The sequence below is a fragment of the Mesoplodon densirostris genome, chromosome 2, assembly GCF_025265405.1.
Source record: "Mesoplodon densirostris isolate mMesDen1 chromosome 2, mMesDen1 primary haplotype, whole genome shotgun sequence".
NCBI classification, from domain to species: Eukaryota; Metazoa; Chordata; class Mammalia; order Artiodactyla; family Ziphiidae; genus Mesoplodon; species Mesoplodon densirostris.
This window is the reverse complement of record NC_082662.1, coordinates 187,687,806-187,705,475: the sequence shown is the minus strand read 5'-3', so window position 1 is coordinate 187,705,475 and position 17,670 is coordinate 187,687,806. Positions and strand designations below refer to the sequence as shown.

The following is a 17,670-nucleotide window of genomic DNA, read 5'->3' as shown; positions in this document are numbered from 1 at the left end:
GCAGCCCTGTATCATTCCAGTGGTGAATTTGTACTGCATCTCCTCTACACCATTAAACTAGAGGAATGGAGCAGGCCTGAGAACACAGTCCTGAATCTGATAATCAGATAGGCTGATTTAATGAAATTATGACTATCTGATAAACCATCTAATTGGTCGATTTCCCCATCTTGTCCACAAGAACTTCGGAAGTTCCCTTGTGGGATAAACTCGTTGAGGCTCATCTGCCATATTCATAAACCAAACTTTAACATGATTAAATATTTCTCTTATATTTCTTATGCACATTGAAATCTGTTTCATACTGATAATAGCTTCCTTTTTAAGGGACTCTTACTTTGAAAAATCATTTTGGACTTATGCCTGGAATTAACATTGAGGTCATTGATCTATTGTTTGTATCATTACATTTTTCTTTCAGGCAAGGTCGAGTATAACTGTAGTGCATCTTTACAATAAACTGTGATGTATAAAGAAAAAGAATATGATTGTAGAAACAGAAAACACTTGAGAAAAGGTAAATGAAGCATGCCTAGAAATACAATACTCTGTTCAGTTGAGTGACATTTTTCTAAATGTGATAGTTTTAGAAAATTCCACGATGTCTTGTACATTCCTCCCTCCCAAAATTAGAGCCTAATTCCCCACACTTGAATGTGCTGGACTTAGTGACCCACTTCTAAATAATACGTATGGCTGAAGTGACAGTGACAGTGTGTGGCCAGGTCATAAATGGTATGGAAACTTCCTGCTCTCTCTGGGATCACTAGCTCTGGGGAAAGATAGCTTCCTCTCAAACAATCTGCGGAGATGCCCATGTGGTAAGGTATTGAGGCTTCCTGCCCAAAGCCAGGTGAGAGAGCCTAGGAAGCAAATGAGCCATCAGGTGACTTGCAGCCCAGGCCAGCACCCCGACTGCAACCCAAGAAGTGTGATTCAGAACTAACCAACTAAGCCACTTCCTAATTCCTGACCCATAGGAGCTCTAAGAATATAAAGGTGTGTTGTTTTAAGCCCATATGTTTTGGGAGAATATTTTTACACAGCACTAGATAATTAATATACTAGGTGTTAGGTAATGTAAGTCTTACTCAATGTCTTAGTTCAGATATTGGAACTATATTAGAGAATTATATATTCAAACACACAGACACATATTTAACTTTGAGTAGCAAAATATTTAAAGAGTTTTTAGTTTACAAAAATGTTTTTATTCCTCCTTAGAACTGTCTACTTTGAATAGTGAAGAATGCCTCTAAAGCCTCTATTTTGCATACACAGTAGGGCAAATACTTGGATTTATTCTGTCCCCATTTTTGTGTGTTTAAGAGAAAGAAACTTCAGAATTAAGAAGTAGGTCAAGATATGAGTGAAACTTACAGGAACATCTTGGAGCAGGTGACCAGCCTTGGCTGGTGCACGTTGCAACATTTCCTTGGATCACAGGAGAAAAGCCACTTTTACACTCATAAGTGATTCTATCTTCACCTCTGTATTTGGTTAATTGAGGTGTGTAAATACCATTTGGAATATAAGGAGGATCACATGTTATTTCTGAAAAGAAAAAAGATATGTGTACCATATAGAAATAATTATCCATTAAAAACAATCAAGTATATAGAAATATAAAAGTGGATGTTATTTGTTCTTAGTACAGCACAAAATGTCATTAAAATGAACACAGCCTCATACCCTTCCTGCTGTATCAATCATATTTCCCTCCATTGTATTTCTCATCTAATGTATTTGTCCCTGTTGGACTCCTGAATCCTCTTTCTCTAAAGGCAACACATGCTTCAAGATATTCCATACATGGCAATGAGTTCTTGGTATATCACTTCAGCTATTCTTTCCACTTTCTGCAAGTTCCTCAGCTTCTGTCAATCTCACAAGGACTATTTACAAATATTCTGAGTCTCCTCCCTCCAGACGCTTGTTTGGATAGTATACCCCTGCCCCTTTGAAGTAGACGTAAACACATGGCTTGCACAGGACAATGAAATGAATATGGAAGTAATATGTTTTCCTTTAGGGAGGAACAGTCATTTTGACTGTAACAGTCATTGTGTGAATTTTTAATGTTCTTTTCCCCACAGCTGCAGTGATTAAAAGAACATGGAGGGCTTCCCTGGTGGAGCAGTGGTTGAGAGTCTGCCTGCCGATGCAGGGGACGCGGGTTCGTGCCCCAGTCTGGGAAGATCCCACATGCCGTGGAGTGGCTGGACCCGTGAGCCATGGCCACTGAGCCTGCGCGTCCGGAGCCTGTGCTCCACAACGAGAGAGGCCACAACAGTGAGAGGCCCGCGTACCGCAAAATAAAATAAAATAAAATAAAATAAAATAAAATAAAATATATAAGAAACCTCCATCCATTTTGATGTCAGAAGCTAGACTGTGACCTCTTTCCTAATGTTGTGTGAGCATATTCACTTATCTTTATAATCAGCGTTGAGAGTCCTTTTGCTGTGGAACTCAAAAAACAGAAAAAACATAATTTTTTTTCGTTTTCCCTTAAGAGAATATGAGATAATTTTCCTGTGAGGTTACACTCTATCATGATGACACAATACAGACAATTCCTATTAGTCTATCATTAAAATATAAAGACAGGTGAAAGTAGATAAAACGTGGAGTTACATTCAAGAGGGAAGCTGAGTGTTCAGAGTTGTTTCAACTTACCCTGTGTATGAGCACAGGAAACCCACAGGGTGAGGATGACATTGAGTAGTAACAGCATGTTAGACATTCCCAAAGGCACGTTCATACAAATATTCCAGTTGTGTTGTTTGGTTGTTTAGCAGTTTATCAAGTGTGACTCTGAACTTAAGGACATGACTATGAAGCTAGTTAACTGAGGTCACTTAGTAAATATCAAAGTTCAAACAGCTTTGCAAAATCCCTGAATTACGGGTAGTGGTTTCACAACAATTTTTTTTTTTTTTTTGGTACGCAGGCCTCTCACTGCTGTGGCCTCTCCCGTTGCAGAGCACAGGCTCCGGACGTGCAGGCCCAGCGGCCATGGCTCACGGGTCCAGCTGCTCTGCGGCATGTGGGATCCTCCCGGACCGGGGCACGAACCCGTGTCCCCTGCATCGGCAGGCGGACTCTCAACCACTGCGCCACCAGGGAAGCCCCCACAACAATTTCTTAAGTTCAGTCCCTGTTAAGTACTTGTACAACCTTTTTGGGGACAGTAATAGGTGGGCTCCAGAAGTGATATAAAACACTAATTGTTAAACACTTCTTTAAAGTAAGTGGAGTTCTTTCTCAACCAGGTGAATCATATGTGAATAACTCTGTGTCCATGTCACTATCACTTTCTCATGTCTTTTATTTACCATCACCCAGCTTCTTTGCTTAGGGGTCTAGGAAAACCAACGTGTATTTGGATCTTATTCTATCATGTGTATTTTTTTTTTTTTTTTGCAGTACACAGGCCTCTCACTGTTGTGGCCTCTCCCGTTGCAGAGCACAGGCTCCAGACAAACAGGCTCAGCTGCCATGGCTCACGGGTCCAGCCGCTCCACGGCATGTGGGATCTTCCCAGACCGGGGCACGAACCCATGTCCCCTGCATCGGCAGGCGGACTATCAACAACTGCGCCACCAGGGAAACCCTAACATCTGTATTTTCTTGTGCTTAGGGATGCACTGATTCTTTTTTATTAACTTATGTGGGATCACACTAGTGAGTACAAGAGTTTCAGCATATTCTTGGCATTCTTTGATGTGCTTGAGGCATCTTCTTTTTTTTTTTTAATATTTAGATGCACACAATGATATCCCTTTGGTTGTAGGAATATAGCTCAAAAATTCTCACCTGGTCTTTCACTAACTTAGTTACACTTATTCTCTATTTTATTTATATATAAATATTTATATAGTCAATTCTATTCAACATAATGTAAAATACAATTCTTTAATATGAGAATTGCTTTCAAACAGATAATTAATATGGAAAATATAGTATTACTATAAAGGAAAAAAAAAAAAACCAGTCACAGATGTCAGAGAGTTAATGCATTGAAATTATTTATTTATTTTCTTAATATAACTAAAATAGTTTCAAAATATAAAATAATTTATTAATATATGTAACTAAGGCTTCCAGAATAGCAAAATAGTTTATATCAAACTAAAGTTTCTATGAATAAAAATTATTTGCTAACACAAATTTTAACAATGACTGCTTGAGGGAGTAAAAGCTAGCAGAAAATAGAAAGTGTCCAACCTTTGAAAGAATGGAACCAAACAGTGAGATCCGTGTTTACCCATTTTCTGAACTTAGAACTCACTCACATACACATGGTGTTGAGGGGTTGAGCTCCAAGAGGAAGCAAGAGTTTGTTTCTTTGTGATAATTTAGGGACTTGTGTGTGGGGCAGGAAGGACATCTGCCGTGTGAGAGGAGAAATCCATGAAGACCCACTGGGGAAATTCCCGGTAATCTTCACATTACTCCTTAAATTATCTACTAAATCCACATGAGCATTTATGTGCTGAAGTTCCAATATCAGATAAAATAAAATTCAAAAGAGGATTATCAGAGAATAATGAAGAGTATTTTATAATAATAAATAATTCAGATAATGTTGAATTCACAAAGGCAAAAGAAAAAAGAGGCATGTAAGGACAGAGTAAAACATAATTAAGTAATGTTTAAAAATTAAGGATTCTACAAAAAGGCTATTAGAAATAATATATACAAAACTTTATACAGAAACCAAAGTTGAAAAAATATTATAAAGGACACCACCTTTTATAAATACTCTAAAAACTGTATTAAGGAATACATTTGACAAAATATTTTAAGAGAGCTACACTGAAAACTGCAAAACATTGCTCAGAAAAAAAAAAGACAAATCAAGGAAGGAGAAGATGAGGATCTTGGATTGGAATATTTAACATCATAAAGATGTCAAATTTTCCCAATTAGTTTATGTTTTGAACATGACCCAAAAAAATTCTTTGAATTTTTGTGAATTCCAAAAATGTAGGCTATTGCTGCATTTCATTTGTTGTCATGTGAGTTCCTTGATGAGAAGCAATGATGTGTGGATTACCGCTATGTGGATAAGTGCACGGAGGGTTGATTTGGCAGAAGTTTGTGTGTAGGGAAGGCAAATCCATTCCCAGGTTGAGTATCTATTTCAGGAAGAACAAAACACAGCCCCTTCCATGATGGAAGTGTCCAAAGTAATCAACCTGCCATCAGGTGGCTGGCTGATCACACCAGGGATTGTGCCTCACCAAAAACTCATCTGGTCTCTGCTGCTAGGAGACAGGGCCATCAGCAGTGGTTAATCAGATAGGCTTTGGGGATAGGAAGTCCATGTTTCTGATCTCACAGATCACCTCCATTCCTATTACCGTGGCCATTATACATGACCCCACCAGGAAATGACAGCAATGGCTGGGGACAGAGTCTGACTGGAATCCATCAAAGAGGTCACCCTATCCACTGGATCCATAAATCTGCATCTGCTGAGATCAGCCTTTGCTGAGCATCACATAGGATATAAATATCCTCACCTTTTTGCTCATCAGAGAGATCTATCCACATACCTCTTTTCATCTCCTTGTGACCAATTTTCCTACCAATGTTCAGGACCCCATTCCTTCCCACTTGAACAGCAGACATCCCGTGTAGTTGGAAATTTAATTTGCACTGTAATCCACCTACTCGTAGGATCAGACTCTGGGTTTACTTTCCAGAGATCTCAGCTCTGGGGATACAGGAGATAAGGGTTTCCTTCAGGGTCAACAGAGAAACTTTAGGGCATTTGTGCAGCATCTGAACTGTGGATTTGAATTCTGAGCTCAACCTTTTCTTTCCCCACTGTGTCTCGTGCAATGAAGATCAACCAGCCAATCCAATTCTTCTCATTAGTTTGACAAAAATGTTCTATGATATCAAATACTTGTCACATATAAATATGATTGGAAGTACCCAGTGTTGATATCTTGTGTATCTCTCTTGTCACATCATGCCACGGACTATTGGTGCCCTCATATAGACACATATAAACACACACACACATTGGAACAAGTCAGCCATAAAAAGTATAAAATTTTCCCATTTGCAACAACATGGATGGACTTGGGGGTTACTGTTCTGAGTGAAATTTGTCGTACAGAGAAAGACAAATAAAGTATGATATCACTTATGAGTGGAATCTAAAAAATATAGCAAACTAGTGAATGTAACATAGCAGAAAGAGATTCACAGGTATAGAGAACAAACAAGAGGTTACCCCCGGGGAGAGGGAAAGGAGGAGGGACAAGATAGGGGTAGGGAATCAAGAGGTGCAAAGTATTATGTATAAAATATATTATGTATAAAATATATAAGCTAAGTATGTATAAAATATATAAGCTAAGCTATTATGTATAAAATATATAAGCTACAAAATATATAAGCTACAAGGACATATCGTACAACACAAGGAGTATAGCCAATATTTTATGATAACTATAAATAGAGTACAGTTAAAAATTGTGAATCACTATGTTGTACACCTGAAACTACTGTAAATCAATTATACCTCAATCAAAAATATTTAAAAATCCAACTATGGGAAAAAATTTCATTTCTCTTTCAAAGGTCTGACAACCAAAAGACCCTGGAAGAAAAGACATTTCAGCAGTATTGAAAATTCCCATCTAGCACCAGTAACACAATTATTTGGTTCTTAAAACAACTCTTCAATAAAATGAATCAGACGTTTTTGGAAATATAGATGATTACTAGTGTTGGGCATGGGAGGTATCTAGTGAGACTGGATCATCAGTGTTGGGCTAAAAAGAAGAGGAATGCTCAAAGACCAATGGGGATAGATCAGGGGCAATCAGAACCAGTTTCAAGAGGCACTCACTAGCCAAAATTTGGATCATTTTATCTTCAAAGAATGAGTATAATTGATTGTGATAAATTGAATAAATAAAAATGTAGGAATCCATGCTGATACAAACAACAATTTTTTTAAAGGCAAGAAGTCTTAAAGCCACCATGAAATGTTACAATTACATCGAGTCCTTCCTCCAAAAATTGGAAATTAATGGGCAAAAATAAAGATTTCCCAAAACTTTTTAGGTAAAAGTTGAATGTGAACAGAGTCTGTAAATTAACACTCATCTGTACACAGAATGACAATGAATGAATGCAGAAAAATAATAAGATTATCATTAAAATCACGATTTTCTCTAGTCAACAGTGAAATAGCTGATTGTAGCCATGTGTCATAAATAGATTCTACAACCATTAGGTGAAGAATTTGGAGAAATAGTATATAGACAAATGTTAACATTAACAGCAAAGATAACTTTCCAATTGTAACAATTTAAGGATGAGAAAAGCAGCTGTCACCAGTGATTCAGATTTAGATCAATTAGCTCCAGTGGTGACCGCCATGCTTCTTATTCTAAGAAGGCCACTTGATTTGATGCAACATGGAGTAACAAGATATCACCGTATAATATTTTAGCTCAATTATTTGTATCCCTATTTTCATGTGAAAATTTTCATGATTTTTAGAAATTTATAATGTTTCTAGTCAACTGATTTAAACTAACTATGCTGTTTGAAATGTATGAACCTAAAGATCACACTTCAGACTCTTGTGGTTGAAAGTTTCCAAAACTCTCTATACCAGCAAAATCATGAAAATGTTATTAGACCTGGAGATCATTACCAAAGAGGTCTCTATAGTTGTCAACACTATATGCACTATATGTTGTCTTACCTTGTATACATCTTTATTTTAAAATAACATGTTGGGCCTCCCTGGTGGCGCAAGTGGTTGAGAGTCCGCCTGCCGATGCAGGGGATACGGGTTCGTGCCCCGGTCTGGGAGGATCCCATATGCCGCGGAGCGGCTGGGCCCGTGAGCCATGGCCGCTGAGCCTGCGCGTCCGGAGCCTGTGCTCCGCAACGGGGGAGGCCACAACAGTGAGAGGCCCGCATACCGCAAAAAAAAAATAAATAAATAAAATAAAATAACATGTTATGGTTCAAAGGTGATATACAATGAAAATTTTACAACAGAGGTAAGTAAAAAGGATTTAAACACCATGTTTTACCCCTATTGTCTCTAAATTCAACTATAGTTATTCTAAGTATTCTATTGTACTTCTTGCCAATATTTGTTCTACAAAAACGTACTCAGTGTTCAAGGCATAGTGTGTTTATATGTGTATGTGTGTTTATACTTGATGTCGGATATTTTAAATCACTTATATGTCATGTTATGATAGTTATGCAACCAATTTGATTCTAATTCATCTTTTTAAGATATATTGTTATTTTTATTGATTTTAGTGTAGTATTTTAAGATAAATTTATTTATTATTTTTGACTGTGTTTGGTCTTTTTTGCTGTGCGTGGGCTTTCTGTAGTTGAGGCGAACGGGAACTGCTCTTCGTTGCGGTGTGCTGGCTTCTCATGGTGGTGGCTTTTTTTGTTGCGAAGCATGGGCTCTAGGCTTACGGGCTTCAGTAGTTGTGGCACAAGGGCTCAGTAGTTGTGGTTGGTGGACCCTAGAGCGCAGGCTCAGTAGTTGTGGTACACAGGCTTAGTTGCTCCACGGCATGTGGGATCTTCCTGGACCAGGGCTTGAATCCATGTTCCGTGCATTGGCAGGCAGATTCTTAACCACTGTGCCACCAGGGAAGTCCTCTAATTCCTCTTTATGTGAATTATTATGTGTGTTAGATGGCGTCTTCTAAAAGATCATGTATTTCATTATTTTTTGGTATATTTATCTATTGACGGATGAGCAAAAGTAAGAAATAACTACTTACATGTAATTATTAATATAGGTATTACATAGTTTGCATTTTACATGTTTGCGAAGTGATGTTATTTTGAAAATGGAGACAAGTATTTCTTCCCATTTCTTCTGAAACAGAATCTTAGGAAACCTAAGAAGTTATGGAGAAATCCTTAGAAAGTTAGGAAATTGATGGATGAAAGGAGGTACTGAAGTGATTGCATCTAATTTCTTGCTGTAGATGTTTTATCAACAGGACACGTAGCATTTTGGTTTGGCAAGTTTTAATGAGGTGCTTTTAAGAAGTGATTAGTTGGTCTCCAAGATTATAATTACATCATCCCTATAATGTTTAACATGAAGCTGATTTATGAATAAAGATGAGATAAACAATACTTGATAAAAAGAAACTGAGAACTGGAATAATAATTAAAAATTCTGAATACATGTACATATTTCAGTTTTACAACTGCACTTTAACCACAGTTTCATCCACAAGTAGGATATGCCAGTTTTCCCTCCTGACAGGTTGTTCGAAATGTATAGTCAGGTGTCCTTGGATAATATCCACGTTTACACGTAAATTCAATAGTGTCATCTGTTTTAGAATAAAGTTTTTTATCACGTCTCCATTTTAATTGTATGTTATGTTTTTTCATCATTTCTTCTGGAATTACACATGCATCTGAAGTTAAAAAAATAAACACAAACCATTAAGTAGTATACAAATATTTTTCACAGAATTTCAGGCTTTCAAGTAGAATCTCTTGCTCTGGTCCAAAAATTCCTTCTCAAAACCTTTTACAAACCAACTCATTGAAAATCCAGTATGTAGTTTCCATCATTTTAAACAGTTAATGTTGTAAGAATGAGGTAGTATTTTTAGTGTAATAATTAAATGTTATAATCAAAGATTCATAATGTCAATTATCATATGAAGAGCTTTCATTAAGGAATCTTTTGTTGCTACTGTTGCTTGAACAGGAAATTTTCAAACTTTATTTCCACACATATGATTATGTGATAGTCAAGCATGCAACAGAAAGGCTGGTAGTTAATCCATGAAAATTCTATTATAAACAGCTAAACATCATATTCAATGTACCGATTTTCCCAGGATCCACAAGAAGATTGAAATATTTACCTAAACACTTTGGTGGTTCTGACCACTCTCCATTCTGACATACTATGTTTCTGTTTCCCTGAAGTTCATAGTAGGCCTGGCATTGGTACTCAACAGTCGATCCTGGAGGATATACTCGTGCCGGGAATGAGGTAGTGTCTCCGTTGTCTATGGGTGGGGGAGGCCCACATTTTCCTTGAGAGTCTAAAAAATATGTTGTTTGATTTATTGAAAGAGAAAAAAAAAAGAAACCCCACAGTTTAAAATAAAAGGAAAAAATATAGCCCAATATGTAACAATCAGCCTTTTGATTTCTGATGACAGAAATGATTTATTGAAGAAACTTGAAGCACTTAAACGAAAAGGCACATTTTAAAGTCCCTACTTTTACCCCACATGAAAGTACACTGAATACATTAATAAATATGTCTGCTTTGCAGTGTTCTGGTATTAACACATGTTTTCTTAGTGAATATATGCTGGACAGATGGATAGCTAAGATAAAAAACATTATCCTTGTATTCAACATACAGCAGTGTGTATTGAATCTCTAGTCATTTTTATTGATTTTCATTTTTATTACAAAACGAACATCAACCCCATCAGCTGCTTTTATAAAAGTCAAAGAATTACAGATTTCAGTAGTGGGAGAGGGAATGCTGTCTTCCTTTTCTGGACAAGATGAGGTAGAAATATTTCTGCCTATTGTATCTGCTCTGTATTCTTTCTGCTAACTAAAAATCCTGAGCATATTATAATAAACTAATTCAGGAGACTATGAAAGATGTAGAGAAGATATGTGGTTAGAGACATTGGGATTCAAGGAATTACACTCCAGAGACTTGTTTGGGTTTTCCTTTTCCCTTCTTTGTATCTTGTATGGACCATAGAGACTGCAACCCAGAAATGATAACAAGTTCAGAAAGAAAAAAAACAAAACAAATCAGTCCCAAGAAGCACTTGGTGTCTTTAAGTAAACTCCAAGGAAAGGATCAGCATAGTAAGACAGAAACAGTTTCTACAATCCTGACTTTCTCTAGAAATGTGCCATAGAACGTAAGACCAACCCTTCCCCGCCTTGATCAGCAGGGGCCAAGTGAGGAGTCCAGACTTCCACCCACATGGTGAGGGAACAAGACAATTCTCCCCTTTCTCCAGGAGTCAGTGGAGACCAGGTGGGAACCCTGGACTTGCACGCTGCATGGCAGTAGGGGAGGTCTGATAAATAAAAGATTCCAATAATGTCCTTAATCTCAAAACATAATACCCAAAATATCCAGAATACAGTAGATCATCACTCATCATACCAAGGATGAGGAAAACCTCAAAAGAGAAAAAACAATCAAAAGAAGAAAACACTGAGATGACATACATATTGAAATTATTGGACAATGGCTTTTAAAAATCCAACCAAATTGATAGAACTGGAAAATAGAGTAATATAAGGTAAAAAAAAAAAAAAAAAAAAAAAACACTGGATGGGCTCAATAATACATTGCAGATGGCAGAAGGATAAATAAACTTGACTATAGACTAACTTTGAAAATAGACTGAAAAGAAAATGGACAGAGATTCAGGAACCCACGGGAAAATAGCAAAAGATTGGAGACCCAGAAAATGAAAAGAAAGGGGATGAGATGTAAAAAAATGTAAAAATAATGGATGAAAATTTCTGAATTAGGGCATAAGGCACAAATCTACATAATAAAACAGCTGAGTGAATTCCAAACAGGATAAACCCAAAGAAATTAATGTCAAGATACATCAAAATCAAATTGCTGGAAATTAAAGAAAGAAAAAAATCTCAAAAGAGTTAGATAGATATTATGCAATACTTATATGGAAAAAGGATTCAAAAACTGGTAGGATTTTCATCCATGACCATAGAACCAGAAAGAAGTAACATCATTTTTTCAGTGTTTGAAGAAAAGAGTTGTCAACCCCAAATTCTATATCGACTGAAATATATCTTAGGATTAAGGGGAGAAAGAAAGATGTTCCCAGACAAAGGAAAACTGAGAGAATTTGTCTCTAGCAAACCTATACCTAAAGAATTGCTAAAGAAATTCTTCAAATATAAAGGAAACTAGAAAAGGGATTGAGACTTTAGGAAGGAAGAAAAAATAATGGAATTGATTTTTAAAAATAAGGGTAAATATAATAGGAATATCTTTTCCCTAATAATTTGGTTAAATTTTGTGTAAAATAATGTCACTTGATATGTTGCTCAATGTATATAGAGAGAATACTAAAGACATTTATGTTAAAAGTGGGGATATAAAAAGAATCTAAATGGAAGTAAGGTTTCCACATTTCACCTGAAATGGTAAAATGTCAATACAAGTAGGGAGTGATAAGCCGCTTATGTGTATCTTAATACTTCGAGCAACTGCTAATAAAAACATGCCAAGACATATACTCCACAGCAATGCAGATGTATAAAAATTAAGTTATTTATAATGTTCAAAAATCCACAGGGAAGACAAGAAAAGGAAATGGGGATGCGAAACTGAGGAAACACACACAAAACAAATAATAAAATTGCTGACATTGTACCTATTATGTTAATAGATATTTTCAATGTAAATAGCCTTAATATATCAGTGGAAAGACTGAAAATGGCAGGGTGGACACATAAACAAGATTCATCTATATGCCGTCTACAAGAAAAATCACTCTAAACATGAAAACATGTTCAAGTGGAAGACTGCAAAAAATACATACCAGAAAAAAGTTAACTTGAAAAACTAGAAGTGGCTAATATATTTCTTGGTTTGGATTCCCTTACTTCCTGAACTCTAAACACTGAAGTGTCCCTGGACCAAGTTCTCAGACTTCCTTTTTTTTTATGTACACTAATTCCCTGAATGAGTTCAGCTAGTAACATACCTTTAAATATCATCCATATGTGGAAGATGCCCAAATATAAGTCACATTCTGTGATCAGGCCCTGGCTGCCTATATTCCATGTCTCAAAGTGGAATTTCTTGGGCTGTCAAATGTACTTATGGTATCGTTAACACATTTATTCACCAGGAAGTAACTGAACATCTTAATATTTGAGATAAGAAATGTTAGAAGATTCCAACTGTTCAAATCTGGTCAACTCTTTCAAACAATAAATATATCAGATTAATTATTCAGTCCACAAAAGAACTGGATTTTAAGCACCTTCATTTTATTTGCATGAAAAAAAATTCCATAAGAACTACTTATATTATACATTTATATCAACATATTTAGTCCCTAATATATTCTTTAAAATTAGGGTGGGGGTGGCTGTGTAAGATACTCTACCTTTGCACTGAGGTGTTTTTGTCCAAGTTCCATTTAAACATATCACATCTACCTCCCCAAAAAGGTCATAAGGCCTGATGCATTCGTAATGTACTCTCTCACCATTTTCATATCTAGACCTCTCTTTTTGTATAATAGCATTTTCCACTTTGGGTGGATTCACGCAGGAAACATCTAGATAGAAAGAAATATTGTATCTCTAATATAATGATCATTATGAACAGCAAGCTAACAAGTGCGGTGTCACATATATTCCATGGTCATTTAAAATCAAGAGTTAATCTGCCATGAAAGACTGCTAATTTTAATAAATTCACATGTAAGTTTGAGGAGAAGGAGATAAAGCAATATTTTTAGTACAAATTAAGCTTCTGTATCTTAAATCTCTCCCCCATCCTTCACTAGAAGATTGATACAGTTTTTAGGCCAGTGAAAATGAAAGCTTTTCTGGACATCTCTTTCTGAGTTTAGTAAAATAAGTGTTATAAATTATATAAATTCAAAATGAATTTATAAACCATAAGAAAATCATAAGAAAAGATCATTTGACATCAGGATTCGGTTTATAGTTATCCTGTTTATGAACTGTAACTTTAGGCCCTTAGAAAAATAAACACATTAGGTACTTCTTTAAAGACTTGATCAAGAGTTAGCACACTTTGAAGAATACCATAGTTGAAAGAAGAAGATGATTAATTAAACGATCCAAACAAAGATCTGGAAAACTAACAGAAAAATAAATGTATGTATTTATTAAAATGTTCTTTAATAATATACTTTTGCAAATGCTTCAGTATACAACGAGTAATGTGTAATTCATCAGTGAGATTCAGGTGGATGTAAAGTACAATACGCTGTGGCTATGGTTCCTAAACTGAAATGTGCATAGAATCCCTTGGGAATCTTTAAAACAGTTTCAGGGTTCCATCCACAGGGTTTTTGATACAACAGGTGTGAGTGAGCCTGTGAATCTGTGCTTGCATGTCTAATAATCTTCCAGAATATGCTAATATGCTGTGTCAGGGGCTGTGCTTTGAGAATTATTGGGCTACAAGACTGAGCACTGAGTACACAATTCCATCCCTTTTTATGTTCAGGCATAAACCTTCTTTGACTTGGCCTGAAAATAATCTGTGTCCATTTTATGATGGTAGAGGCATTTTCTGTATTATGTTACTTAAGATACTTTAATAAATAAAGTTTTAAATTTTACCAAAGTACCTCTGCATGCTGGCCTTCCTATCCATTTGCTCTTAATACACTGTATAGTATTGGCTCCATCCAACTGATAATATGGTAGACATTTAAAAGCCACCTGTTCTCCTGACCTATACGATTGCTTCTCCTGGTCTATGAGTACAGCATCATTAAAGCTGGGTACGTTCAAACAGTCTGTGCCTGAAAAAAAAAGTATTTTTTTAGTACATCTTTAAAAATAATAGTGGCCAATAATTATATTCAAGAATAATAGATATATACATATCAAACAAATGAATACTGTACAATATTTCTCTTACAACATAAAATGTTAGAAGTCTTGACTTAGTTACATTGAATGTGTCTATATTTATCAAAACTATAACATGGGAATGGTGATATTCAAAGAGACAGGGATGCCTTTGATGCTTGAGACCATACTTCTCACATTTAAATTATTTTTCCCCATCACAGGTCACCTACATTATGGATGTGTTTCTTTCTTTTGCTTCTGTCAAAATCTGTTCCCTTGAATTATGTCAAATATCTTAGAAAATTGTATATTGTAAAGAAATAATTGATAAATTAACAGTAAATTGAGTGCTGATAAGACTGATGAGCAGGGGCCAGCTGTGTTATAGGAACAGAGACCAGAAGTCTGAGAATGTGTATCAGAGGATGTCCAAAGTGTACACAAGGTGATGTGATAGTGAGATAATTTAGTTCATGAATCAAACTTTTATTATTACTAGGGTTATTAATTCTCTACCAGGATCCAGAACTTTCCAAAGACACCTTGTTTAATTCTAGAATTACAGCTTAGTTTCATACTTGTGCCATTTATGTCCTGAATTAAAGATATTTTTCAGCCTTAGAATAAAATGAAATATACTATACTTATGCATTCCGGTGGAAGGGACCATTTTCCTCCCAAACATCTTATAGATGCAGGTCCATCGATCCCAAAACCTTCATCACAGTCGTAAGTAACTTCTTCTCCATCTTGGTAACTGCTTTTTTCATTAGATACAACACCCTTCTGAATCAAAGGTGGACGTCCACAAGGAAGCCCTAGGAATAAGTTAAAGAACGATTTCATGTTTCACTAACTCTGAAATTTAATTTGATGTACTGCTTGCCATATTTGGTAGTTTTACTTGAAAATAATAAATGATTATATAGGAACTTCCATCACATTGCAGAGAAATGCACAAATGCATCCAAAAATCACCATTCTGGTGTGTTTCCATTTGTCCACTTGAACAAGAACTTGAAACTAAAAATACCAATATTTATGAATGAGACTATCAGTGTGTCTCTAAGCAATTATGATTAATAAAAGAAAACACACTGAGACTTCATCATCTTAAGAAAAGTACTATATATTGTAAGACATTAAAAGGGACATTGTAGGAAGAACATAAGTGTTTTATGAAAAAACTTGGTGGCAACGCATACACTGCAACTTATATGAATAAGTAGGAATATAAAAAGGTTTAACTATATGAATAGGTAGGTTTACTTTTTTTACACATACAGTGTTAATACAAAAGAAAGTGCCAGATTTAAAAGTGATTCTATACTGAACCGATGAAATTAACAGAAAATGACTATACAAAAATCGATTAAATGTATACAAATATAAATTACATATTAATACATAAATGACCTATACATATATAAATAATTGATATATTTAGGAAGCTAAAGGATTCTGTTCCATGACTTTGATGATAATTGATTAGTAAAGAATGGTACTGAAAATAGAATTTTGGTTTGCATGCTGTCCTCACCTACACAATGAGGTGGAGAACTCCACTTTCCCATGTGGCATGTTATCACATTTTCTTCAGATATCCTGAAACCATCTTCACAGATATAACTTAACTTCGTGCCGTGCGCATAAAGCTTGGGTTCAAATGTTTCTCTCCTTTCTTCTGCAGAGCTTGATGAGTTAATCGTTCCATGGTCTATTTGAGGTGGTTGAGAACATGGAACTTTTTCTACATGAAGAACAGAGATCAAAGGGTAAAGTATAAGTATAATGTTTAAATTAAAAATACATTAAAATAAGAATAATTTGAACAAGTTAAAGAATTTTAAAGCTGAAAAATATTTGAAACTTGCAAGGTATTTGTCTCCATAAACACTATGCTACTATCCACTTGTTCAGTATGCCCCTTCATCCTTTTTTTAAATTTATCTTTATTGAAATATATTTGATGTATAATAAATAGTACGTTAGGGAGAGGAGTCAATATGGTGGACTAGGAGGACGTGGAATTCATGTCTCCGTACAATTAGGGCACCTACCAGGCACCAGTGGGGGACCACGGACACCTAAGGGGACAGGAGGAACCCCCAGCAACCAGGTAGAAGGTGGGTCATGGGGGGAGTGAGGGGGGAGGAGAAGTGGAGGTGGGATGGGACTGGCACCCCTGAGTGGTGGCTGGGGGTGGGGAAGGGATCCCTTGCCCAAAGGGGGAAATTAGGGAACCATTGGGAGGGCAGAGGATCAAAAGTGAGCGTGGCCAGCTTTCTCCTGCTCTCTTGGGCCTCCAGCAGGCTACTGAGATCCCGGGCCTGATCCTCTGGGAACCTAGGCCCCCTCCAGCTGTGGAGGTCCTGAGCGAGTGGGAGGGTGGGAACAGGGAGCAAAAGTAAAGCCTGGACCTCTGGGACTGGCACCCCTGAGGGGCGGCTGGGGGAGAGGAGGAGTTCTGATACCCAGCCAGACCCACCAACAGTCAGGGGTCCAGCAGGAATGGGGGAGACCCTGGGGGAGATGTGGGGAGGACACAGAGGAATGGAAGGGAAGGCAGCCAGCACTTTCCCTGTCCACTTAGACACTGAGGAGCCTGTTGAGCTCCCGGGCCTAATCCATTGCCCTTGGAGCCTCCCTCCTGAGGCTCAGAGCCCAAGCCCCACTCCTACACCCCATCAAGGGCCCTACCTCTATAATTGGAGACCCCCTCTGAGACCCACTCCAACCACGCTGGGCCTGTATCCCACCCACACACCCTCAACCAGGGCCTTACTTCCAAACTCTGGAATTCCACACTACATAGGCAGCCCTTTAGATTTGCTGTCTCTCTGCTTCCACTTGAATGATGCCCTGCCTAGACTCCAACCCCAAGGCCTTTTCTGGCTGCGTGGGTCCTTGGCCTAGGCTCAGCCTCATGCTCAAATGTCAGCCTCCCTGCATAGGTCCCACTCCACCTTAAACCCCGCCCCTGCCTAAGTTCCATCTCTGTCTAAACACCTACCCCCCATAGCCAAGGTTTTT

At 36.9% G+C, this 17,670-nt stretch overlaps 2 protein-coding genes across 2 annotated transcripts in view; both read right to left on the bottom strand.

Moving 5' to 3' along the window:
• The window catches only part of LOC132476781 (complement factor H-like), a 65,278-nt gene extending 59,638 nt beyond the window's left edge, over positions 1–5,640 (bottom strand). Inside the window, exons 1-2 of the mRNA XM_060078942.1 lie at positions 5,532–5,640; positions 1,381–1,554 (exon numbers count right to left, since the gene is read on the bottom strand). Of these exons, the coding sequence (XP_059934925.1) occupies positions 1,381–1,554; positions 5,532–5,640 (283 nt within the window). The remainder of the gene's footprint in view (positions 1–1,380; positions 1,555–5,531) is intronic.
• A 3,615-nt stretch (positions 5,641–9,255) lies between these two features.
• Positions 9,256–17,670, bottom strand: part of CFH (complement factor H) — a 99,957-nt gene continuing 91,542 nt past the window's right edge. The window contains exons 18-23 of the mRNA XM_060078930.1: positions 16,178–16,387; positions 15,282–15,455; positions 14,409–14,585; positions 13,188–13,361; positions 9,912–10,094; positions 9,256–9,452 (exon numbers count right to left, since the gene is read on the bottom strand). Of these exons, the coding sequence (XP_059934913.1) occupies positions 9,256–9,452; positions 9,912–10,094; positions 13,188–13,361; positions 14,409–14,585; positions 15,282–15,455; positions 16,178–16,387 (1,115 nt within the window). The remainder of the gene's footprint in view (positions 9,453–9,911; positions 10,095–13,187; positions 13,362–14,408; positions 14,586–15,281; positions 15,456–16,177; positions 16,388–17,670) is intronic.